This window comes from Rana temporaria, chromosome 3, assembly GCF_905171775.1.
Source record: "Rana temporaria chromosome 3, aRanTem1.1, whole genome shotgun sequence".
NCBI lineage: Eukaryota > Metazoa > Chordata > Amphibia > Anura > Ranidae > Rana > Rana temporaria.
Window position 1 is genome coordinate 184,614,796 of NC_053491.1, and position 27,138 is coordinate 184,641,933.

The 27,138-nt window shown below is 40.4% G+C and overlaps 1 protein-coding gene across 14 annotated transcripts in view; it reads right to left on the reverse strand.

Annotated features, from left to right (window-relative positions):
* Positions 1–27,138, reverse strand: part of NAV3 (neuron navigator 3) — a 789,636-nt gene that overhangs the window by 224,158 nt on the left and 538,340 nt on the right. For 13 of the 14 annotated variants that reach the window (XM_040343949.1, XM_040343951.1, XM_040343950.1 and 10 more), the window contains 2 exons: positions 11,314–11,497; positions 6,973–7,041 (listed from right to left, as the gene is read on the reverse strand). In XM_040343949.1, coding sequence (XP_040199883.1) covers positions 6,973–7,041; positions 11,314–11,497 — 253 coding nt within the window. The remainder of the gene's footprint in view (positions 1–6,972; positions 7,042–11,313; positions 11,498–27,138) is intronic. The other variant, XM_040343946.1, reaches the window with a different exon arrangement.

A 27,138-nucleotide genomic window follows, 5' to 3' on the forward strand; every position in this document is an offset into this window, starting at 1 on the left:
CTACCGTTTTTAAAACTTTTTTTCCATTGATACATGTTCCCTGGGGCAAGACCCGGGTTCTCAAAGACGTTCTACGACAATAACTTGCATATTAGGCTTTAAAATGAGAACTTTTGAATTCGAACGTTCGAGTCCCATAGACGTCAATAGGGTTCTAAATGTTTGCGCGAACGTTCGGTCCGTTCGAAGGTTCTGGTGTGAACTGAATGGGGGGTGTTCGGCTCATCCCTAGCAGTGACCATGCTGGAGTTATTGAACTGCTTGGAAATAAAAGATGGCCCCATCTGTGTAATCTTAGCCAAGCCTTATTAAGTTATATATGATCAATTGGTTTCTGGTTGGGACTGGCCTGTCACAAATGGGGACCGAAAATGTAGTGAAATGTGCTGCAATTCTCCAAAAGGCTATAAAACAGGAACTTGGGTGACAGTGGCAATGGGATATGAGACAATTCTGTGTTTGAGAAGGCTAATAAAGAACTGAAAGAGTCCCTGACGGTCAGTAGACAGGAAGTCATCCAGTCACTGCATGAGAATATTTCCCTTCAGAGAAGCCACAGCATTGGAGCTGTTGGTGTACTGGCCATGCTTGGTCATTTTGCCAGGAATTGTAGCTGAAAGAGGACTATGCCTCAAATATACTGGCCTTCAAAATGAAAAAATCATGGGGTAGGTGGACAAGCTACAGAAAGTACTCCATCTAGTCCCCAACTTGGTAATGATGGCAGTCATAAATGACAGATCAGTGTGCTGTGTGATTGATACCCTATCTGAGGTTATGGCTGCAATGGGGGGTTGATTTAGGCACGGTTCACATTGATGCGAGAATCGCTCCAACTTTGAGAGCACAAGCTGCATGATATGTACAAATCAATAGTTCCCTATGAGGGCTGTCTTAAAGGGGTTGTAAAGGTAAAAAAAAAATTCCCTAGATAGCTTCCTTTACCTTAGTGCAGTCCTCCTTCACTCACCTCATCCTTCGATTTTGCTTTTAAATGTCCTTATTTCTTCTGAGAAATCCTCACTTCCTACACACCGTAATGCGAGGCTTTCTCCCTGGTGTGGAGAAAGCCTCTTGAGGAAGGAGGGGGGAGCAATAGTGTCAGTGTATTTGCCTTCAGTAAATCAACCCCAATGTTAGCAATGCAAAATGTATTTGAAAAAAAATGGGGCAGGGGTCCCCCCCCCCCCCAAGATCCATACCAGACCCTTATCCGAGCATGCAACCCGGCATCTTGAAGGGGGGATGAGCAAGCGTCCCCTCTCCTGAACCATACCAGGCCACATGCCCTCAACATTGGGGGTGGGTGCTTTGGGGCAGGGGGGGTTTGCCTCCCCATGTCAAAGCACCTTGTCCCCATGTTGATGGGACAAGGGCCTCTTCCCCACAACACTGGGCTGTGGTTTTGGGGGTCTGAGGGCAGGGGGCTTATTAGAATCTGATAGCCCCCTTTAACAAGGTGGCCCCCAGATCCCCCCCATGTGAAATCCCCCAAATACCCATTCACCCAAAAAAAACTGTGTAGTGTTACAAAAACATGAGACAGCTTTTGACAAGTCTTTTATTAAAAATTACTAAGGTCTCCCATGGTAGCTCCAACCTCAATCAATTTCTTCCATTGCCACCGTTGCTAACCCGCTGAAATAAGAAACTCTCCTCCTCAAATGCTGGCTCTCTCCATTCTGTCAGCTCTGATGTCTGACAGTTCTTATATGACTATGGAGCGTGACCATCAGGTGACGTCAATCAGAGACCCTTGTGACATCACTTCCCCAGGCATGATGGGTCTGCAGTGTCAGAAGGCAGTGGGGTCTGGTGGATGACATCACAAGATGGCCACGTCCCAAAGTTATATATGAACCGTCAGAAGCTGGAACTAATCGAATGGCAGAAGCCAGCATTGGAGGAGTGTTTTTTTTTTTTAGCGGGTCAGTGGCGGCGGAAAACATTGTGATTGATAGAGCTACCATGGGGGACATTGGTCATTTTTAATAAAGGCCTGGGCAAAAACCCTCTCATGTGTTTATTACACTACACTGTTTTTTTGGGTGAACCGCATCCAATTCACATAGCATGTGAAAGAACATCGCTTTCTATTGTGTCTGTTCACATTTGTCCAGTGTAGCCGGAGTACAGATTCAATGCAAATTTAAAAAGAGTTCTGTCAGTTTTCTGAGCAGTGCGATCCGGCTTCGGTACAAATTCAGGCCCATTGACTTCTATGTGAACGCTTCAGAATCATACATGTCATTCAGTTGTGAACAGTATAAAAGCCTGACCTGATTCTGATGCAAACCTGACTGGATCCTAAACAAAAACTGACCTGAAACTCTGAAAAATTACTTTGTCAATTGGCTGTGAAGACAGAGCTTCAATTCGCACTGCACATGTGTGAACCCAGTCTTAGACCACACGTCAAGTTCCTACAATTTTTTTTAAGCAAAATAAACAGATTGTTATTACTCCAAAGAAAAAAAAAATGCTTTCAGCTTTCCTTTATAGATTCCATCTCTGATTGTTCTTAGTTTTTTTGGAACGGATACATCTTTGTGATTAATAGCATTGAATGTTAGATACAGTAACCAAAATGTTCCGTGTAATGTTATGTTCCTCTGAATTTAGCAAACCACTGCTTTGTCATTCTGTGACAAATAATAACATGCAACCCAATACCAACTAATCATAATCTGGTGAGATTAAAAGACTGAGTAACAAAAGAACTGGTGAATATCACAGGGTGAAACCCAGGTCAACATCAATTTGTATGTAGACATATGGTTAAAGAATGCAATTTATAGATGTTTTCCGTATAAATTTAAAGGTGGCAGAAAAGGTGGTTACATTTACATTCTGTCCAGAGGAAACAGGATGCAAGAGAGTATCTCTTCAAAATTTGTGAGATTTCCGTTTACAGTGCCTTGCAAAAGTATTCGTTACATTACAGCCTTTAGTTCAATGTTTTTTTAATCCAAATTATATGTGATGGATCAGAACACAATAGTCTAAGTTGGTGAAGTAAAATTAGAAACATATATACATAAAACTATTTTTCAGAAATAAAAAAATGATAATTGGCATGTGCGTATGTATTTACCCCCTTTGTTATGAAGCCCATAAAAAGCTCTGGTGCGACCAATTACCTTCAGAAGTCGCATAATTAATGAAATGATGTCCACCTGTGTGCAATCTAAGTGTCACATGATCTGTCATTACATATACACACGTTTTTGATAGGCCCCAGAGGCTGCAACACCTAAGCAAGAGGCACCGCTAACCACACGCTGCCATGAAGACCAAGGAACTCTCCAAACAAGTAAGGGATAATGTTGTCGAGAAGTAAAAGTCAGGGTTAGGTTATAAAAAAATATCAAAATCTTTGATGATCCCTAGGAGCACCATAAAATCTATCATAACCAAATGGACAGAAAATGGCACAACAGCAAACCTGCCAAAAGACGGCCACACACCAAAACTCACAGACCGGGCAAGGAGGGCATTAGCCAGAGAGGCAGCACAGAGATCCAAGGTAACTCTGGAGGAGCTGTAGAGTTCCACAGCAGAGACTGGAGTATCTGTATATAGGACAACAATAAACCATACGCTCCATAGAGTTGGGCTTTATGACAGAGTCGCCAGAAGAAAGCCATTACTTTCAGCAAAAAACTAAATGGTACATTTTCAGTTTGTGAAAAGGCATGTGGGACTCCCAAAATGTATGGAGGAAGGTGCTCTGGTCTGATGAGACTAAAATTGAACTTTTTGGCCATCAAAGAAAACGCTATGTCTGGCGCAAACCCAACAAATCACATCACCCAAAGAACACCATCCCCACAGTGAAACATGGTGGTGCCTGAGGATGTGGTATACTTGGATTTTGTAAAGGCGTTTGACACAGTTCCCCACACATGACTAATGTGTAAGGTAAAGTCTACAGGCTTGGAAAGATCAATTTGTAAATGGATAGAAAACTGCCTAAAAAAACGAATTCAGAGAGTAGTGGTTAATGATTCTTACTCTAAATGGTCTAAGGTTATTAGTGGTGTAACCCCAAGGTTCATTGTTGGAACTCTTACTTTTTAATAACTTAATAAATAATATAGGGTCTGGGATTAAAAGTACAATTTCTGTTTTTGCAGATGACACCAAGCTATGCAGTGGATTAACGCCCCTACAGGATGTGTCCAATTTACAAGCTGACCTCAATGCTCTGTCTAATTGGGCAACTAAGTGGCAAATGAGGTTTAATGTTGTTAAATGAAAAGTTATGCACTTGAGGGCTAAGAATATGCATGCATCATAATACTAGGGGGAGTGCAACTGGGGGAATCCGTAGTGGAGAAGGATCTGTTTTTTTGTTTTTTTTTTGGTAGATCATGAGCTCAATAATAGCATGCAGTGCCAAGCTGCAGTTTCCAAAGCGAGCAAAGTCCTTTCTTGTATTAAGAGAGGTATGGACTCCAGAGAGAGCGATATTTTGCCCCTGTTCAAATCATTAGTAAGAACTCAACTGGAATATGCAGTTCTCAAAAAGGATATCGGGGAACTGGAGAAAGTGCAGAGAAGGGCAACCAAACTGATAAGAGGAATGGTGGAGCTCAGCTATAGGGAAAGATTAGAGAAACTGAATTGATTCTCTCTTAAGAAGAGGAGATTAAGGGTGGAAATTATCAACATGTACAAATACATAAGTGGTCTATATAGTGAACTTGGTGTTGTTAGGTCAGCAGTAGCACTCTTTAGGTCTAGAGGAAAAAAGATGTCATCTCCAAAAACAGAAAGATTTCTTCACAGTAAGAGCTGTGAAAATGTGGAATTGACTTCCTCCACCAATGGTGGTTCTGGCAAGCTCAGTAGATTGCTTTAAAAAAGGGCTGGATTCTTTCCTAAATGTACATAATATAACTGGGTACTAACATTTAAACGTAAAGCTAACCTAACAACTTAACATTTATTTTGTCCATCAGCACCCCCCCCCCAGTTATTACCTCTTGCATCTCTGATCCCTACTGTTCTAAAATGTATTGTAGTTGGACTGTCTACCCTCATGTTATAAAGTTCTGCGTAAACTGTCGTGCTATATAAATCCTAAATAATAATAATAATAATAATGTGCATGGGAAATCAAAAACCCTTACTGTAAAATAAATGAAAGCAACACAAATTGTTCAAATCAAAAGAAATAGACAAATCCAGTGGTGACTGAATAGTTAATAGAAAGGAGGTTTGTGGTGTATATTGATCATACATTAAAATAAGCCCAAATCATGTCATTGCCTCTGGGAACTTGACTTTTAATATTGTCAAAAAACAAAGGCAAAATTTATCAAAATATTTAATAGCATTTGAAATTGATGACTGAGAAATGAAGCATGAAATAGCTTAATGGATGAGTGAAGCTATACTGCTCACAAAGGAACTAGCCTAACGTGATTATTAAAATAAAGTTGTAATGGTTAGGTCAGCAAATTTAATACAACACAGAGTAAAAATTAAGAGAAATGAAATGCAAGTAGTCTTCTTTCTAGTTTAAAAATGACAAAGTCATGAATGGTATGATCACAAAATTTTAAGCCAGTGGAAAGCACATATCTTCACTCACTCTTTCAGGCTTGCAGGTGTTTATCATAATCATGACCTGTCCTGCTTAGAGGAAACCTTTCTGGTGAGAAACAAGGAATGCATTTTCAAAATCTAGTTGCTTGGTTATATTGCTGACCCTCTTGAATCAATACGCTTTATTTTGCTGATCTGGAAAAATTTGACAGAAAAGAGTGGCTGACTTTTCTGATCTATATACTTGTTCCGGGTTAAAACTAGCTGGCCGTAAACTGTGCAAAATTCTTTCAATGGGTGGTCCTGTCAGCTACCTCTCGCCAGACATCCTTTAATTAAAGAATCAAAGGAGTTGAGCAGGAAATTGTTGGGTGAAAAGCAGCTGCATTCAATCTGCTGTAACAGCTATATGGGTACTTTGACAAGCGGCGGGGCTCGTTTTCAAAATACAATAGGCACTGGGGGAGATTCTTTTGTCCTAACCCAATAGCATGAATGGCGGAATAAGCCCGCAGACTGAACGGAAAAAAAAACTACCACTGTATGACCAGCAAAAAGATTCATAATAGCTAGGGAACTACAGAAGGAAGTTAACAATAAAAAGCAATAAGCAACCTCTTTATCTCTGGAAGGTTTATTTTAAGCGGCTTTTAGGTTCCCTGTGTTTATTTTCTGTTAATAGAAAATGTTTGCATTGGGTTGTTACTAGTTTCTTTTTCCACATAACAATCTCTACAAATATAGTTTAGAGTGGAAAATGCAAACATTTGTAGACTGTCAATAGTGTATACACCTCCCAAACAACAGTTTCTTTTGCCACCTGCAGACCCCTAGACCACCAATATCTGTCAGATTTGGTAATCATCATGGCAAAGCAAGTTTTCAGTTCAGTCACTCCCTGCCAGAAGGATTGGTCTCAGATGACCCAGATAAGTATCTTTAAATATTTCATTTACATCTTGAATCTAACCGTTTTAATTGTTAGCTGATGGATCTCTAGACAACCAACTTAATGAATAACCATGGAACATCTGACTGCTCTTATATTTCAGGCGTCTAATAATTAAACACCAGTGGATAAAAATATATGGACACTGCAACTAAAAAAAATGTTTTAAGAGTATATTAATTACAATCAACTTTTTTCCCATTTTTGCTTAAAATACAGTGAAAGTACTCTATTGGATGATATTCTATAAAGGCCTTTATAGAGTCTGTTAAGAATACTGTTCGCCACACTTTGCAAAACACTATTATCTTGCAAGAGGCTGTCTGGCAGCTCAATTTGTTGGTATAAATATATTTGGGTAATCATTATGGATTGCTTAATGTCTGGTTAGATCTACATAATAGGAAATTAGTGAGCATGACTTCAGTTGTGTATCTCTAGCACACAATAAATTAGAGTTGTCGACTGACCTAGTAGTCTTTTTTTGACATGTTGCAATCCCACTGTGATTAGTCTGAGTTGCATATCTGGCTGCCAGACTGTGTGAGAAGAAACAGAACAATTAAATAAAAGCATTTCCAACAGCATGCAGCAAAACACACATCACACTATGCAAATGAGTCAACACACTATAACAGGTACACAGTGGTAATTTAACAATGTAATGTATATTAGAAACATAGTCGGGTATGATGGATTGACAATGAAATATCAATGAACTACAGTTAACCAAGTGCTTACAAACAAAATAAATATAATTTAATGTTCAAAGGTCACATTTTAAAATGAAATAATATAATAAATACTATGATAAATGAGCATGATGTTGCAGATTTCACTAAAATGGGTGAGAAATGAAAAGGTTGTTAATTTTTTGATAGTTTCCCCCTAAATATACTACAAGAAAGTGTAGCTTTTACCCCAAATTGTCTTCTGTAATTGAAGTTTAGAAAAGGTTTTCATTTGTAAAATATGATATCCCACAAAAGTTAACTATAAGCTATCTTCTTTGTAGCAAAGGGGGGAGCCCCTCCATCCTAAAAATCTGTTGTGTTTCTCAGGCACCAGTCTGCAACCCTACTTTACAACCAGCAATGTTGGTTTTGAGGATGGACCATTCAAAAATAACAATATTGTTAACAACATTATTTTTCTCTTACTTATGTCTTGTACAGACGATCCAAATATTGTACGAGATATCGTATGACTTTTTCCGCTTAATAGTCGCAAGTAGAAATTAAATAGGTTATTAAAGTCACGAAAATTCATGTACGACAAAAAAAAAAATCGAAAGTGATGTCATGTGTTGTAATGTATTTGTATTGTATTTTTGGACGACAACTGTTCTGACTAAACGAAAATCGTACGATCTGGTAGCGTACAAGGAAAATTTTTGTGCATGTCCGATAAAATAATATCGGATGAACTGTCATGATCGGCTCTCAAAAGCTCTGTACCAATGATCAGATTATCGTACGATTCTTCCTCGGATGACATTTTTCTTACGATATTCGGATTGTGTGTACGGGACATTAGCTATCAAGACATACCGTAGCTAAGTAGATACAAGGCCATAGTCAAGTCATGGACACAAAACCTCAATAATGCCAATTAATGCAGGCTGCTTAAGCTTTGTGTTAAAGATACTAGGGATCATGGATGCACATATTAAATAATATAATTACACATAAGAAAGCAGATGTATTTGATTTGTTTTACAAAATTTTCCCCAGAACTATAATCGTGGGGAAGTTTCACTTTGCAAATAAATTAAAAAATCACTTGCAAGGAAAAGACAGCATTTTTGCTTGCACTGAATTTGATGATGGACGTCAGCAGAGCTTCACCTCATTTACTAAGTTCTGGGGCAAACTTCTTTGCAAAGTGCAAATTACTTTTCAAAACAAGCCTATTTGCCTTCAGAAAATCAATGTGAATAAATCTGCTTTCTTTTATGCAATTATATTGTTTATTGTCTGTGCATACTGTACATGATCCCTAGTGGCAATAACATTAAGCTTAAGCAGTCTGCATTATTGCCTTTATTAAATCAACCAAATTGCAATAAAGTAATCTTAGCTGGGCAATGTATGCAACTGTAAAGTTCTCTAGGGTAACTTTATTTAAGAACATTTCCTTTATCAATAAAATAGTGTTATTAATCTGTAATTTCTTTGACACAGGCAAAAATACTTTTAATGCAAATGTGTCTATACTTTGTACATTTGACAAATGTTTTTTGAGTAATTACAAGGAATTACAACAAGCTAAACAGAGATGCCATCTATCAGGAAGGAAGCCTATTTTATCTGTTCAACCATAATATAAGAAAGCTAATGCATGTACAATCAGCACTGTTCATGGCTGCTGGTTTGCATCAATCAAGATAGTGCAAAAAAAAGGCTGAATCTTTAAATGCTTTATCTAAACTAAAGACTTAAAGCATTCTTCTCCTTGCATCACGAACAAATGAGAACACCCATTTAAACAGATTCATTAAATAAACAAATGCAAAGTGGAAAGTACATGCTGAAGTACTTGCAGCAACCAATTAAAATCTGTTTTTTTTTTATTTATTATGAACAAAGTCAAATCTGAACGGTTGCCTATGGGTTGCTCTTGAACTTTGGATAGCTGCATTTGTTTGAAAAGGAATGTATATAATTCAAAGATCATATAAAGTAATGATAAAAAAATAAAAAAAACATTACACTTTTCAAAACAGGATTCAATACAGTTGTCACATGGTGCTTTATTTTGTAGTTTTTAGCATGACTCTTATTATACATAATAATATAAACAATATAAACCCTCAAAAAACATAACAGGAAAAAATAGAACATGTTGAGGGAATTTCTCTCCATAATCCCAGGCTCCTATTGATATAAAACAGGGGGCATGGAAATACTGCTCAAACAGTTCATTCACTTGTTTTGTAAGTGACAACATCATCTCAATTTGTTATTACTGCAGTAACACTTGGCTTGGCTATCTGAAAATCCATTGTACAGCCTGTTGTGAACTTGTTATTCAATTAAATGCAAGTCTCCCTACAATACTGTAATTAGACTTCAAATTACTTGAGGGGAGGGGGGACTCAACACTGAAAGGTTTTTATAGTCACATTGTTTATACACATGAACACAATAGAGGAAGGTGAAGGTCTGATTAAAACTGAGGTCGTAAACCATAACAACATTTGGAGCTAATTTTCAAAAAATAACTCCTGAAATATACTAAATACAAAGAAACTTATTTCATATTTATTGAGGTAAACATTTTTGTCTTCACCAACATTTTCAGAGGGGGGTCCTGCTTTGCAGCATTATGGCCCATAGTTTTGAATCCCAATCAGGACACCATCTCCCTCTGCTTGTGTGGGCTTTCTTTGGGTATACTAGTTTCCTCCCACACTCCAAAGACATGCTGGTAGGATAAATTGCTTTGGTCTATATTGTCCCCAAGTATGTGTGTATGTGAGATAGGGACCTTAGATTGTAAGCTCCTTGAAGGCATGGACTGAAAAAAATGTAGTAAATGTAGAATATGTAAAGCACTGCATAAATGGATGGCTCTATATAAATACCTGTAATAATAATAATAATAATAATAATAATAATAATAATAATAAAGGAAACAAGAAAAAAAAGATGTGCCTAAATTCACCACTCCAATCACAGGATCAGAACCTTAACATATATAATGTTTTGCTTCTGAAAAGGTAATATGGCAGTCATCTAGAATCAGTAGACACTATGAGTTGATTTACTAACACTGGAGAGTGAAAAATCTGATGCAGCTGTGCATGGCGGCCAATCAGCTTCTAACTTAAAGGAGTTGTAAAGTAAAAAAAAAAATTCACCTTAATGCAATCTATGCATTAAGCTGAAAAAACATCTTATGCTGCCGCCCCCCCTCGAGCCCGCATTATACTTACCTGACCCCTCGAAAGTCCTGCGCGCGGTCCCGAGATCCTCTTTGCCGCTCAGCCTGGCCGCTGATTGGCTAGAGCGGATGGATTGAGAGCAGCGCAGCCATTGGCTGGCACTGCTGTCAATCACATCCTGTGACGCAGCGCGCCGAGAAACGGGTCCGAGTGATACAGTGAGCGGCTATGGCCCCTTGCTGTATCACGGAAGCACGCCCGCAATTACTCACCACCATGCAAGCTCTCTCGCATGACTGTTGTGAGTAATTGCGGGGAGGACCAGAGACAGCCACCGAGGGACCCCAGAAGACGTGGATCGGGGCCACTCTTGGCAAAACGAACTTCACAGTGGAGGTAGTGCAAGTATGACATGAACTGCACAGTGGAAGTATGCCATGTTTGTTATTTTAAAGGAAAAACATTTTTTCCTTTACTAACCCTTTAAGCTTGTTCACTTAAGCTTTGACAATAAAACCTGGAATTGGATTGATTTCTATGCATAGCTGCACCAGATTTTGCACTCTCCAGTTTTAGTAAATCAACCCCTATGTGGGTGCCTTAAAAGCAATCCAATTTTACATGGATAGTTCATAAAAGTTTATTTATGGGCATTTCCCATTTCTTTTTTTTTTTTCATTTTCCATATAATCCTTATTTCAGAGTCTTCAAAATGCACACAGTATGTGCTCACTCAAGTACAGTTCCAACATTCAGACAAATCATGTACATTTCAGTGCTGATGCATGTCAAGTAATTCTAGTCATAAAGAATACACTTATTGGCAGAATTTTTAATCAAAGGAAAAGGCTAAAAACAAATCCCGGTACATCATGCCAGGTAGAAAGAACACATAGCTTGAATTCATTTTCTAATAGTGCCATACCTTGACTGCATATCTTGTTGCGTTTTGGGCTGACTGCCTTCGGCAGGAGGGGGGGAGTGAGACACGTGTTGCTGGAGCTCCACCAATGACTGATAATACTGTTGCTGTTGATGCTGCTGTTGCTTGAAACGTGATAGACTGAAAAACAGTCCTAAGATGGCTTTCAGATTTCCATTCTTTATTTCTGTAGTTAAAAAAAATACACCAAAATAAGTCAAATAATAATAACTCTTGCAAGCACAGTGCAGTTTACAACCATTTTGTACCTGTAATAACAGGAATTAGTCAATTTATTTGTGCTTCTCCTCTTCCCTAAATGCTAAAAGTTATCTGAATAAAAAAAAAAAACGATTTTGAATAGAGGGCAAGTTTCATTGCTGTCTATGCCACCAGTAGGTGACAGAAAGTGATGAGAAATACAAAATTTCCCAGTTGTCGCCAAAACAAGAGACAAGATCCTCAAATGGGTAAACCTGTTCCTGTAACAACTAAAAGTAGACTTCCAATGCCACTCTCCCCTATAGGAAACATATATGCCCATCAAGACTGTCTAATCAAATTCCCAAATATACATGATCGTGGATTGTTCATTCTGATATCTTCAATCCATCATCTGTGGAGCAATGGCTTTAAATTTAGCTTGACGTCCAGGAGACTTTGTCCCTTAAAAGTTCTTAGTCTACCATATTCCAAAATTTCAATTTAACTGTAATATTAAAGTGCTATATTACTTTTAACAAGTCTTCCTATTTTGTACATTTTGTTTGAGAGAGTAGTGTGTATTCTGTAAAATTTTCCCCCGTACTTAAATGTTGTACCCCTTCCTATTTTTCCCCACTTTATTCTGCATTCCTCCCCTTTCCTTTTATTACTTCAACAAAACTATATTTAATGTAAAAAATTTATTTTCTTTCCTTTTATTTTAAAGATGCTGTTTAATGAGTTTTAGATATAAAAATAGGCATGAGATATAACACGATAGTGAATGTAATTTCACAAAATGTTGTCCTTCAGAGATGTGGCAACAGAATTATTAGCTATGGTTAAACAATACCGCACAATAAATTACAAAGAAATATATGCAGACAATAATGTAATCTACAGGTTTAACCATATTCTCCATGGCCCCCAAGTTTTATTGAAATGCTAATTGAACCCCTGTTGGCATATGCAAGCTGGTGTAGGGGCTAGAGCAGAATTAATCACATTTTTACACTCAGAAAGATGTGCAGAAGATCGTTTTCAGGTCAATAGTATGGATTTTTTGCATAGAAATAATAGAATCTCATTAATTTCTTAGCATGCAAGGTAATCTGTGGTCCTCCATCAATCCCAATAAGCATAGCTTGGTACATTGTATATTAGAAAGACCTAACATTGATTCATTAAACCTAGAGACATGTGTCTAGAATGAGTGCAAGAGTGAAAGAGTTGGCGCTTGCACCAGCCTCAGTGAAGGACCACCAAACTGAAAAGTACTTAAAACATAGGGGAAACTTTAGAAGGAATATTTTAAGACAAATAACTGTGATAAGTCCATATAGTCCATAATAAAACACTTTGAAAGCAGCCCAGTGAAGATGAGAAGCAACTCTTGGGATAGCTGAGGGAAAAGCACAGAGGCACCACTCTAAGTGCAGTATAGTAAATACATTTTAATGAGCAAACTAAGCGTACATACTCACAAGAGTTGGGTTAAAACAGGTCATAAGTTGTCAGACCGTCCGAGAAGGGGAGTTCATCCGACACGTTTACAGAGCATATACACCCTTATCCAACATCTTTAGGCCTGAAGAAGAAGCGCATGCTCCGTAAATGCATCGCCTATTGGTCCACTGCTAACCCGGAAGTGTCGTCATCAACCCGGCCCACCGCTAATCTGGAAGTGTCGTCATCCACCCGGCTCCCTGTGTGCTTGAGGTCCAGGAAGCATCGGTGAACACCGGCGCAACCTGCTCCACTATACCAGCTTAATAGCCAACGGATGAACTCCCTTTACCGGACGATCTGACAACTTATGTCTGACATGACTGTTTTAACCCTACTCTTATGAGTATGTACGCTTAGTTTGCTCATTAAAACTAATTTACTATTCTGCAGAGGGGCAGATCCACGTACCTTCGCGCAAGAATCCGCTGGGCGCAGCGTATCCAAGATACACTACGCCGCCGTAATTTTTTTTTCCGAATCCTCAAAGAATTTGCGCTGTAAGTTACGACGGCATAGTGCATCTTTGGCGGCGTAAGGGCGCGCCATTCAAATCTCTGTGATGGGGGCGTGTTTTATGTAAATACGTTGTGACCCGACGTAAACGACTTTTTTTTTTAACTGCGCATGCGCCGTCCATGGGGGTATCCCAGTGTGCATGCTCGAAATTAACCCAGAACAAGCCAATGCTCACGAGGGTGACGTCATTTTACGCAAATCCCTATTCGCGAACGACTTACGCAAACGACGTAAAAATTTCAAATTACTACGTGGGAACGACGGCCATACTTAACATTGAGTACGCCTCATAACAGTAGCTTTAACTATACACCGGAAAAAGCCGAACGCAAACAACGTAAAAAAATGCGCCAGGCCGGACGTACGTTCGTGGATCGCCGTAACTAGCTAATTTGTATACTCGACGCAGAATTAGACGGAAATGCCACCCAGCGGCCGCCGAAAAATTGCATCTAAGATCTGACGGCGTACTAAGATGTACGCCTGTCGGATCGATCCCAGATGCTGTCGTATCTTGTTTTGTAGATACAAAACAAAGATACGATGCGGGAAATTTAAAATTTCGCCGGCGTATCAATAGATACGCTGGCGTAATTCTTTTGTGGATCTGCCCCAAAGTGTGCTTTTCCCTCGGCCAGAATGAGTGCACATGTGGGCATATCCATAGTGCATGAAATAATCTGTCTTTCTGACCACAGGCATGAAAACAAAGTGAACAGTGTTTACGTTTCAACGTTTATTATTGTAGAGGAGTATAATGTATCTGATGATGAAGTTTAAGTTAGATAAGTCTACCTTTGGCGATTTCCTTTCACTTTAGAAATGTTTTATCTGCTTCCAGGACACAGAAAAAAAAAAAAAACATAAATGGACAGGGTTTTAAAGCAACCCTGTCACTAGATCATAATGAATGGTATATTCAAAAACTAGGACCACAAACAATTACAAATGTCAAGGCTACAAAAAAAATACTCTTTGGTAAATACTACAACTGAAAATATTTATTGGCATAGGTATACAATAACTAAAGCAGAGTCTGCATGGTTATGTAAATGAAGGAGGGACGGGAGAATACAGACAGATGGCTTCAGTACTGGCCTCATCTTTGGCTGGGACAAGGGGGCAGAGGGGGGGGGGGGGGTGGCTACCCTGAGCACTGGTATGATGTGAGTTGGAGAGAAATTTTTGCTAGGAGGGGAGATTTGGGGGGGGGGGATTTGTGCAGGGGGAATTTGTGCTCATGAGAAAATTAGGGGGGGGGGGTTGTGCTAATAGGGGTAATTTGGAGGCATTTCTTCTGGGGGGGGATTGGGAGCAGGGGACAGGATTTGTGCTAGTAAGGAAAATCTTTATGGAGGGTTGTGTTAAGAAGGGGAATGGCGGGGGGGGGGGTTGGGGCGAGTAGGGATGATTGGAGGAGGAGGGGGGATTTGTGCTAAGAGGGGAAATTGTGGGGGGGGTTGTGCTAGGAGAGGAAATTTGGGGAGGGGGACTTGTGCTTGGAGAAAGGAAATGGGGGATTTGTGCTGGGGAAGGATTTGTTCCCATGGGGAAATGTGGGGGGGGGGGGATTTTCGCTAGGAAGAAAGATTTGCATCCCAATTTTTGGGGAATCGGAGTTGTGCATTACTAATGAATACACATAATATATGAATGTGTACTTCATTTTAAGGTGAGAGCTGTAGCAGTTCTAACAATTAAGGCTCCGTTCACATGGGTGGCCAGGGGGTGCATAGTTTTCTGCATTCTGAGATAAATCGCACCTCTGGATGCAGCAACACGCCATTTTATGGCTGTTTACAAACTGACCAATTAGCTGTGACCAAAACACAACAGAATCGCTCACCCTGGTTGAATGCTGGTTCTATTCACAAGTAACTGCTCAGATAAGGCTATTGATTTGTACAGCGTTGCCATTACCCGCCTTGTTTCCTGGCTGTTATGCCAAATCACTGGTTTCAATTTTTTGGGATTTCAAAAACACAAGCATCACCCACGCAGGGGCAAACAGGGCAGACTGCCGGAGCCCCGTATGGTCGCCAACAACAATAAAGGTGAAACAATACAACTCTAAAATTGTGTGCAGATGGCTCACCCCAAAACTTTAAAACATAATACAAACAGATAATATAGTCCCGAAAGGCCACTCCAGCCAAACTCCCCCCACAATAGTAAGGCCGTGAAGTTGGTATGCATACACACGGCAGGACTTTTTCAGCCAACAAACACGAACGTAGTGACGTAATAGATGTATTAAGTGTTTTTTCTGCTCTTTACGGCTACCCTTTAAGCAACTTCTGCTATTGTTGGCTGGTCTTTAGCATTGGTTCTGATAATGCGTGTTTGTACTTTGGAATTTAGTCCAATGAACTTGTGTACACACGATCGGATTAGCCGACATAGGACATTTGTTGCCGGAAAGTTTGTCTGTTCTCACAGCGAACATTTGTCCGATGAAAAAGCGAAAAAAGTTTGTCCGATGGAGCGTACACACCGTCGGATTGTCCGCTAAAATGGGTCGGTCGGACAATTGTTCTCAAAAAGTCAGTGTGTATGGGCCTTAAGATGGCAAACCCTAAAATTGAAGGACTATCACTCAGTGAGAGGTAGCAGACATGTGCTGTGGAGTCATCCTTAATCCTGAAGTCTTTATCTGAATATTTATGGGATCTTAGACAGGATGCCTGGACATACCAAAAAATTCAAATAACAAATTCTTTAAATAAACTTATTTTATTTGAATAAATACACACAATTTTTTTTATTATTTTTTGGATAAAATTTGGCCGCGGCATATACTATTGGTTTTATTAAAATCACATATTCATAAAACATCATCAATAAATATTTTAAAATAACTCCAACCAAATATTTATCATAAAATCCAGCTCAGCCACTACAACTCGAGCTGAAAAGAATCAGCCTTTAAATATTCCACACAAATCTGTCCCCCTTTGCCATATTGACAAAGTGTACCTTACCACAAAGTGTAGTCGCGACAAAGGGAAGGGGGGGTGGGAAGTTCCACTGTTGATTCTCTTCAGAATGTCTGGCCCCAGACCTCCTGGACTAGCCCTTTAAATAGGGACCCCCTAAGCTTCTGGAAAGTTCTATGGGGTCAGTTGACCACAATTCACCTATCCTGTGCCCAGGGGACCCCAAGATTTTTTCCCCAGGAACCAGCCAGCTACATCAATCCCTATCTTTCCCACCTTACTGACCTATCCTAAACTCAGGAATGTTTCCCTAGCAACTGGCTAACTGACCAATCCCGAGCCTTCCCGCCTGCTTACCCAAGGGGAAACCTAGAAACTACTCCAATAAGGAAAAGGGGAGCCTTAAACAGTCTTATCCCATTTTCCTCACATTCTAGGCCAGTGATTCGACAGAGGGTCAGAATGGCAGCTTGGTAATCAACATTTCCAGAAGAGAATTTATCTCATGAGTTCTATACTTTAATTGTACGTATCTCTCCAGTCTGCATGTAGAACGATTAATTCATTTGCCAGCTCAGCAACCAAAATGCTTAGAGGCACCCTTGCCATGGCATATGAAAAGCAACATAAAGCAGAAAGTTTTTCTAACATCTCACCTTGGTGTGTTATGTGTCATATCATTCTCTGTTCCCTCTCAAAATATTGTTCATGTAACATAGTCAGTGAATAGAAAATGTAAAGAAGCCAGCTAAAACTTGTCAGCCTTCTGTTTGTTTTTAAAGGATTATCCATGGCCTCAGTTCCCTGCTATTTTTTTCGCCGTCCTCCAGAGAACTTCTGTTGTCCACACATGACCTGTAATAAGCCGTGTGTGAAGGTACTCAGCGTTTCTTCATTTTTATCTAAACAGAACTCTGAAACACAACACTCCTAATCCCAAACAGACCTCCACCTTAGTCATGCAGTTTGGAGTCATGTTGAAAGCTCAAATTAAAATCACAATATGATCTAAAGAAATACAAATATGAACTTGCACTGACCAACCTGTACCAGAAAGAAGTATTGGACCTATGCTTAAATGTTAGCTCTCTTGCTGAGATGAATAAATATAAATATTAGAACGACTGAAGTACTTAAAATTTATGTAAACCCCAAATATTTTTCAGTATGTTTGGCACCGTGCCTCACTGTATGCATTATAAAATTATACAGGCTGCTCGTTAGGTCAGGAAAGGGGGAGAGGGCCAATCGGGCTGCATGCTCTGATAAGGGTTTAGTATGGATTTTGGCGGGACCACCACACCATTTTGTTTTCTTAATTCTTCATTGCCAATTATTTATCTTTTTATTCAGTTGTCAGCGGGTAACCCTGCTGATAGCTGATCAGTGGCGGCCATAGAGGGTGCCCTATCCATGCATCCGGTCCCCTGATCTACATATCAGGGTGCCGGACTATCCATTCCAATGGTGGGCGAGTGTTTTTTTGAAGCCTCAGATTACAGCCAGAGGCTCTAATAGGTTTAAAAAAGGGTGGCCTTGGGGTGCAGAGCGCTCCGATCCCACCTAGTTGTGTTATGATAGCGAATTCATTTTCTCTATTTTCACACTAAAGCTCCTCCATTTAGGAGGCAGGTCGTGAGACCCGTTTCCCGATTGGCCAAAGCAGCAGGCGATCCTATTGGATGCCTAGTGCTTAGGATGGAGGAACAGAGAGGAGACACACTGCAGAGGAAGCCGCAAGAGGAGCGTGCACCGGGGGCCACTACCTGTGCCCTGTGAGAGAACACCACAGCCTGCCAGCCCTAGATCTGGTAGGTGCCTGACAGCCAGACACCGGGGGGGTGGGGCACTGTCAGCGCAGCACCACCAGCATCCCGGAGGGGGGGGGTGTCAGTGCTGCAGGCCGCCCAGGGGGGGTGTGAGGTGGGGTGCTGTCAGTGCCATGCCACCAGCCGCCCGGACAGGGGGTTCTTGTTTCACCGGCCCCCCACAAAAAAAAAACACCAGCCGCCACTGTAGCTGATGATTCATTGGTTGTTAATGATGCAGCGTCTACCTGCTCCTTAACAAATTTGTTGTTTACAGGATGTCAAGGATGCCGGCGGCCGCCCGCTCCTTAACTGGCATTTTAAGGATGACAACTTTGCAACTGATGGACAAAAAAAAATCATTTGTTTTAGAAACCCATCTATAGTGAAGCATGATGCCCAACATACAGACTGGGCAGCACAGTGGCTAAGTGGTGAGCACTTCTGCCTGGCAGCATTAGGGTTATCAGTTCAAATCCTAACCACAGCACTACCTGCCTGGACTTTGTTCTCCCTGTGCCTACTGGGTTACCTCCCACCCTCCAAAGGCTGCTTGAAGGTAATTGCCCCCTGCTTAAATTGGGCCTAGTATGTGTGATATAGGGACCTTAGATTGTAAGCTCCTTGAGGTCAAGGACTGATGTGAATGTATATAAATGTAAAGCACTGCATAAGATTATTTGTGCTATATAAGTGTCTGTAATAATGGTTCAGGCTTTGTTTACTCTAGAATTAGCCCTCTGAAGAGCAATCCACTGCAGGCTGTTTAATACGTGGTGCGGAGGTGTTATGTAATTTCATTGGTTTTAACCCCTAAAAGCTCACACCACCACACTGCAACCATGTGCAGTACACAAGCTGCCTCTAGTCAGTTGAATGTGTCAAGCGGTCCTGCCCACCAAGAAAGTCTGTTTATTTCCTGCCACAGCTGAAAAACAATTCATCTTAGCCACTGCATGTGTACATCCCCAATAATGTTTTTACTGCCCCCCACCAACCACAAAAGAGACCTTATGCCTTGGTTTACATTGATGCAATTCGCAAATTGGTGAAAATTGCCAGCAATGACACTGTCCACATCGGTGTGCCGCCACAAACTGATTCCCAAAAGTAGTTTCTGTACTACTTTTGGCGATTTTGGGATGCAATTTCCATTGACATCTGTGCAGAAACCCGCACAAATGTCTCTGAAATCGTCCCCGAAAACGGGACTGACATGCGGGAATGAAATTGTGCGAGTTCAGCTGAACCCAGGAAAACACAGGAAAAAGCAGTGAGTCAATCATCGGCGGTTCACCCTTCCCCCACCTTTCTCTCCTCCTCCTCCCTGTCTGCAACCTCCTGGGACATGTCACAGGTCCCAGGAGTCTGCAGGTCCATTCACAAAGCGTGGCTCACACATGCATAGGGGGAAGCCAGCTATGAAGATGCAGGGAGTCACAGCTGGCTTCCCACATCCGAGACTGTGGTGCCGGCAGTTGTGTATTTTGGTTTTGCGCTTCCCTAGGCAGGACTAAATTTTCACACCCCAGCCACTGTATACTGTTCTTGTTTCAGGGTCTGATGAGGTAGATGGGACATACACAGTGAACAGCTGCGGCTTCCTCATCAGACCCTAAGACAAGATTCGTCAAAGTGCAACATATGTGGTCAATGGGGCAGAGGATGGGGTCAGTGGGACATAGAACAGGGTCAGCAGAGCAGAGAATAAGGTGGCACTGGTGGGCACTGATTAAGCTGCACTGATAGGGGGCAATGATGGAAACTGATTAGCATTGATAGGCGGCACTGATGGACACTAATAGTGGGCACTGATAAGCAGCTTCAGTATTTGTACTAGTGACTTTTAGTATTTTTTTTTTTTAAATGATCAAAGAACCTCTTTAGGTATTTACTGTAAACCAGCCCCTTTATTTTACCTTTACAGAAAATATAAGCCACTTGCTATTGCAGACAAAAGATTCATCCAAGATTATGATAAATAAAATGAAATATATGAGGGTTGATTTAGCAGCAGCAAATTTGATCATAACACATAACATTTCAATAGTTGCGCTGGGGTTATTTATTTATTTATTTATTCACATTAGGAGATCTCGAAGGGGCTGAGAGCAATAGAAGTAAGATTTTCAAGAATACGTATTTGAATATATTTTGTTTTCTTTTTAATCACTTCCCGACGGCCGTACGACTATATACGGCCGCAGGGTGGTTCTACTTCTCTGGGGCGCCGTGTTTTTACGGCAGCCCTTTCCGCGCTCCCCGTGTGCGCTCCCGAGCGCGCAGCGGGTAACTTCTGTGCTGGCCGTGTCCCTTGTACACAGCCAATGAGAGATCGCTGTGAACGGAATACATTTAACCCCTTCCTCACCCCCTAGTGTTAACCCCTTCCCTGCCAGTCACATTTATACAGTAATTAGTGCATATTTATAGCACTGATCGCAGTATAAATGTGAATGGTGCCAAAAATGTGTCAAAAGTGTCCGATGTGTCCGCCATAATGTCGCAGTCGCAATAAAAATCGCAGATCACCGCCATTACTTATTTTGTAGGCGCTATAACTTTTGCGCAAACCAGTCGCTTATTGCGATTTTTTTTTTTTTTACTAAAAATATGTAGAATACATATCGGCCTAGACTGAGGATAAAAAAAAATTGAGCTATTTATTATAGCAACAAGTAAAAAATGTATATATTTTTTCAAAATATTTTTTTTTTTTCAAAATTGTTGCTCTATTTTTGTTTATAGCGCAAAAAAAAAAAACGCAGAGGTGATCAAATACCACCAAAAGAAAGCTCTATTTGTGGGGGGAAAAAAACGTCAATTTTGTTTGGGAGCCACGTCGCACGACCGCACAATTGTCAGTTAAAGCGACGCAGTGCCGAATCGCAAAAAGTCCTCTGGGCAGGAAGGGGGTTTAAGTAAGGAAGTGGTTAAACCAGAATTTAGTGTTACTTTAAATGATCTGTGATCTCATAAGGACAACAGCAGGAATGACTTGGGAAACATCACTGCCTTGCTCTCCGACTACTGATTTTAGTACCTTTCTGTATTAACGTATATACACTTTAGGCAATAAAGGGGTGGGGGTGGCAGTTATCACAATGATGACAAAATATATTCAGTTCTTTTTTTTTTTTTTTTTTTTTTTAGGACAGAATGTCTGATAGATGGAAATTCAGGACACAAATATATATTCACCTAAATGCTGTATTATTTCAACAGTTTTAAGCTTGAAACCATCTTCGATGCTGTTTAAGAAGCTTCAGATAGGATTTGAACACAGACAAAACATTCAGAGGATACCTTTCTGAGCAGAGCCAAGTACATTGGTGACTCAGACATGCATCAGCTGGCTGACATTTGTTCTGTTTAAGGTAGCTGTACTAAAATAAAAATTACACATTATGGAAAAAACGGATACATTTCAGTAATTATACTTTCCTGCAAAGACAAACAGCTTCTGAAGTAAGACTTGCCCACTTTTTTTCTATTGCAGAACAGCTTTTGTCGGGATTCTGAAGACTTTATTTTGATTCATTTAAGGGATCTGATAAGTTTTATAAGACATTGCCTTGGAGCCAGAAAAGACGAGATATGATCAAATACGATTTCACACGCAGATGTGAATACCATTTTTTTGTGACTTGTGAATAACACTTTATTGTACTATGCTGAAATGAAGTGTCTTCCCATTGCTTTTTTCTTCAGTCTTTAAAGTTTGATTTGGCACCGCTACCAACCACAAACAGTAAAAAATGTCTTGAGGCATTGGTTTGAGAGCAATAAATATGAAGAAAAGCTTAGTAGTAATTTGCGTTACATTATTTCCCGTGGCTAATATTACTATTTGCAGCTTACACTTACTTGAAATATTGAAAGAGATAATGCGTAAAGTAAAATGCAGTAACTCTTTTCTTTGGTGTTTATGGTTATTACTTCATATTTGTCATTTACAAGTCAAGTTTAAAACAGAATTGAATATTTTTTTTCTATTATGGATAGAGTGAGAGACAATTACAACCCTAAAAAAAATGTTTTTTTTTTTGCTATCTGTGTCCCATTGGGGAGATTTCCCTTCACTTTCAGTCCCACAGCCATAACAGAAAGCGAGAGGAAATCTCTCCAAACTAAGGGAAAATCCCTGGTAGCCACCAGGGTCAACAGAACAGGTGTAATCATCGGAAGATTTCCCTTCTACTCCTGTCCTGGTAACCATCCAAAATGTGGGACTTTCTTTCACTTTCATGTGATAATGGTAAACAGGACAAAGGGAGAGGGGACACAGACAACAATAAAAACCCAACGACTAACCACTTGCTGATCAGCCACCATCATTCTTGCAAGAAAACAACTATGAATTACTATCAAGGTGGTATCGAACCACAGGCTTACTTCATAAATTCGATCTGATCATTTCCAATCTCTGTTGATGCTGTCACACCGCTGTTGGCTCACTCCTCCATATTTGGTGGGACTGCCCGCTAATCTGCCCTTTTTGGTCAGAAGTACACTCAATGATCTCTTAGGTGATGACATATACCTTACACTACTCAATTCCATCTTCACCAAACCTCTATCTCCCACAAATCCCACTTCAAATCTCTGGCGATGTATATGGTCAATGTGGCCAAGTCTTGTATCCTGCTGCATTGGGGTATGACTCAACCCCTGCATACTCAAAATTTCCGAAATGCTCATAAGCCTCACAAACGACTCTCCCTCCAAAATTTACTACCACATGGGTATGTTGTATACACTTTCAAACTACTGAGACATATAGTTGCATGTTAGGTCTCCTGACCCTACCACCTACCTATCCCACACCCAACCATACCTGAAAATGACAGAAATAATAAACAGATGAAATAGTAGCAGAAGCCTCGGACTATCATTTAGCTTCCCTTACAAGCTTTCACCCTACTCTTTCCCTCTCTCTCCTTCATCCCTCCACCTCATCTTCCTCTCTCCCTCTTTACCTCATCCTCCCCTTTTTTTTTTTACTTTTCCTATGTTTTCCTGACCTCAATCCACTTCTGGAAAATCTCCACATTGGCCATAGCAGACATTTGTTTTCTAAGCATATTTTTTTGAGGAGCCCTCCCTTGCCCCTGCTATATGTTGCAATTTGTTTAGGCGTGAGAGTCCGTAAATTGAAAATATTTTCTTCATAGTTTTCGTCAACTGCATGGTTTCAGTGATGAAAACTAAATGAAAATAAAAATTCAGTTTCAATTCAGATGACTAACATACAACTAAACTAAAATGGCATATTAGTCAAAAGACTATGACTAAAACTATATCAAAATTTGAGGTCAAAATGAAAAAGTGGACAGGCAGAATAACATCAGACAGTCAAAATACATTTACATATAACAATTAGCTAAACTCACAACAACCACTGCCTTATATGGATTATTATGATCACAGACCACTGGAATTGTGAGTTTTGAATTACTAAAATTTAAAGAAACACTGTCCCTTTGAATATTCAGGGCAGAGTGACAGAGTGCTTTTTAAGGCACCAACCCAGTCTTAGTCAGGTTACAAATGATTGAGTACTGCTCTTTCTTCTGCTGTAGCTGTCACAGAAATCCACTGTGTTCCCTGTGTCAGAACCTAGGGGGAGCAGTGTTGTTACTCCCTACATCATGTGATAGTGCTCAGATCTAATGATTGACTGCTAGACTTGTGCACGGTCAATGGGAGATCATATGCTCCTCCTAAGTGTTCTCTCTGGTCGCAGCAAAGGCAGGAGTGATGCATGACCATTAACCTCCCTGGCGGTATGATTATGTAAAATTTTAGGTGCTGAAAGCGGTACCATTATTTTGCATGGAAATTTGGCGGTTTATATTGTAGGCCTGTATGTCTTAAGAATAACTTACTTAAATCTGTACAAACGAGAGTCTAGTAGACATCCCGGGCATGATAAAGTTTGAAACACAAAATCATAAATTATAATATAATAACTATAAATAATTATAACAAATAATACAAATTATTCAATAATGTAATCAAATCAAAAACACTGAAATTTGCGCAGAATTGTCGCTGTCATTACTTTGTGTTTTATGATGAATTTCCACACAAATCGCTATCGTTCAATTCTGCAAGTGATTCTAAATTATTTTCACTGTTTTCTAGCTTGTCTAAAATCACTTTTGACATAAACGGACACTTTTTGGTTGCTATGGACAATCTACAGTTTCCAGGCAGAAAGAACAGTTGTTATAATATAAAACTACATGCAGGGCACTGGACAGACCACTGGGGACAAAGGGTATATTTGTATAGATGTGTATTTTTTTTATACAGTACTGTAATCTGTAAGATTACAGTATACTGTATCTATACTGTGTTTTTACTTTTTTGAATTTGGCACCGAACTATTCCCCCCCCCCCCCCGTGCGTCGCGCCGCTCGGGAATGGAGCTCGGCGGCAGTCACCAGTGTGTGAATCGAGCGAGATGACAGCTCGCACACACTGGGGGGACACATTGCAGGATCCAGGGACCAGGCTATGTAACTTCTACCTGTATCCTGCAATGTGATCCCAAGTCTGGCTTGGGGTTACCGCTTTTGGTATGAAAAATTCACCCCGAGCCTGACTGTCACAGGAATCCACTGTGTTCCCTGTGTCAGAACCTAGGGAGAGCGGTGATGTTACCCCCTACATCATGTGATCGTGTTGAGGTCTAATGATTGACTGCTAGACCTGTGAACTGTCAATGGGAGGAAATCATATGCTCCTAAGGCCGCGTACACACGGTCGAACATGTCCGCTGAAACTGGTCCGCGGACCAGTTTCCGTGGACATGTCCGATCGTGTGTACGGCCTAGCGGACAGGTTTCCAGCGGACAAAAGTTTCTTAGCAAGCTAAGAAACTTGTCCCCTGGAAACATGTCCGTCGGACATGTCTGATGGTTAGTACACCTAATCGGACATGTCCGCTGGTTATGACGTGTAACCAGCGTCCCGAAATCCCACGCATGCGTCGAATTGATTTGACGCATGCGTGGAAGCATTGCACTTCCGTGTTTGAGAACGTCGGTGTCTATTACGTCACCGCGTTCTCTGTCCGCGGGGATTTTGGTCTGATGGTGTGTACACACATCAGACCAAAAGCTCCCAGGAGACATGTCCGATGAAAACGGTCCGCGGATCGTTTTCATCGGAGATGTCTCCTCGTGTGTACGGGGCCTAAGTGTTCTCTCCAGTTGCAGCAAAGGCAGAAGTGAGGCATGACCATTTATAATGTAGGCATAACTGGGGCAAAGGAAAAGAACATTGTAATCAAACTAACTTTGCCCTGCATGGTCAAAATGACAATGGAGTTGATTTACTACAACTGGAGAGTGCAAAATCTGGTGCAGCTGTGCATGGTAGCCAATCAGCTGCTAACTTAAGCTTGTTCAATTAAGCTTTGAAAAAAAAACCTGGAAGCTGATTGGTTTCTATGCAGAGCTGCATCACATTTTTCACTCTCCAGTTTTAGTAAATCAACCCCTGTGTCTCATTAATAGTAAAATGTTAGCACTGTAGGCCATCTGGTTCCTTGTGCACCCCTCTCTGCAAAGGGAATTACAAAAGGTGGATACCAAGTCAAATTTCACAGAAATCATAGTCAGAAAACCACACCGCTCATTCTACATCAAACACTGATCAAACAATCTGAACAGCGTCCATGAGATATGCTGAACGGGTCCAGAACTTTTACCAAAGTCTTATTTTGTACAAACTTTGATTAATAATGTTGCTACTATTCAGTTTGATTTACATTAGAGATCTAAAAGCTTAACACATGAAGCTTGTTACATTGTACATCAGTAAAATAAACTTGGACATCCCTAAAATATACATTGTGGCCAGCCCTGCACACACTAAACGTTTGAAGATGTGCATTTAGTGCCGTCATTTGGTACACAGATGAGAGTGATGGTCTCTTATCAAATATTACAGTCACTTGCACGCCAAACATATTTCCGAGTAATGGACAATGTGTTAGGATTATCATGTCTACATTCCATTCAGGTTATAAGGGCTGTAAGCCAGATGCATGTTTTGGCAAGACAAGTTCCACTTGAGAAACGTTTTTCTTTGGTTTCTTGCATCTAATCTTTTTATTCTTTGTTTTACCAAATATAAACACCCTTTAAAGTCTCAAAAAAGGAAAAATTGGAATATGTCCAAATAACCTTTTTTGTTTGTTTTTCAATAGAATGTGAAAAGGTGTAGAACCCAAGTTTTCACTGCTATTTGGTGCTTCCTTGGGTAGGATCCCCTCACTTTCTGTCACAATGACAACAGTTTTACCAGACAAGAAGTTGGGGGAAATCTGCAACAGGTACACAAATATAAATAAAAAAGCTCACGGGGCCTGAAGCCTTTCTATACACTACTAAAAACCTATTTTTATTTCTGCATTACTGTTACAAACATTCCCCCGTTTCCTGTCTGGAGATAAGATATTTCTTGGCTGGAGGACATCCTGCATCATCTAGCCAATTGCTCTCCAAGTTGACTTTCCCTGACTTGCCCCTTTCATTCATTGAAATTCAGTTCTTTCTATTTTGAAGGTTCAGAGTCATTTGTGGGCATTCTTTTTGTAGCTGCAGCATGCCTAAGAATGCCCACTTCTCCAGACTGGGCAGACCATTTTCAGTTGGCTACACACACACACCTGCAGGATTTGTTTAACTGCATGATGAAAATTCTGTGCAATGTGGTGTGATAAACACGTGTCGGAGCGACCACTCAGCACAACATGTATCATCTTTTAGGCTTGGTTCACACTTGTGCGATGCCAGACACTGCCTGTGATTCGCAACGCACTGCTGTGCATTTCACATGCG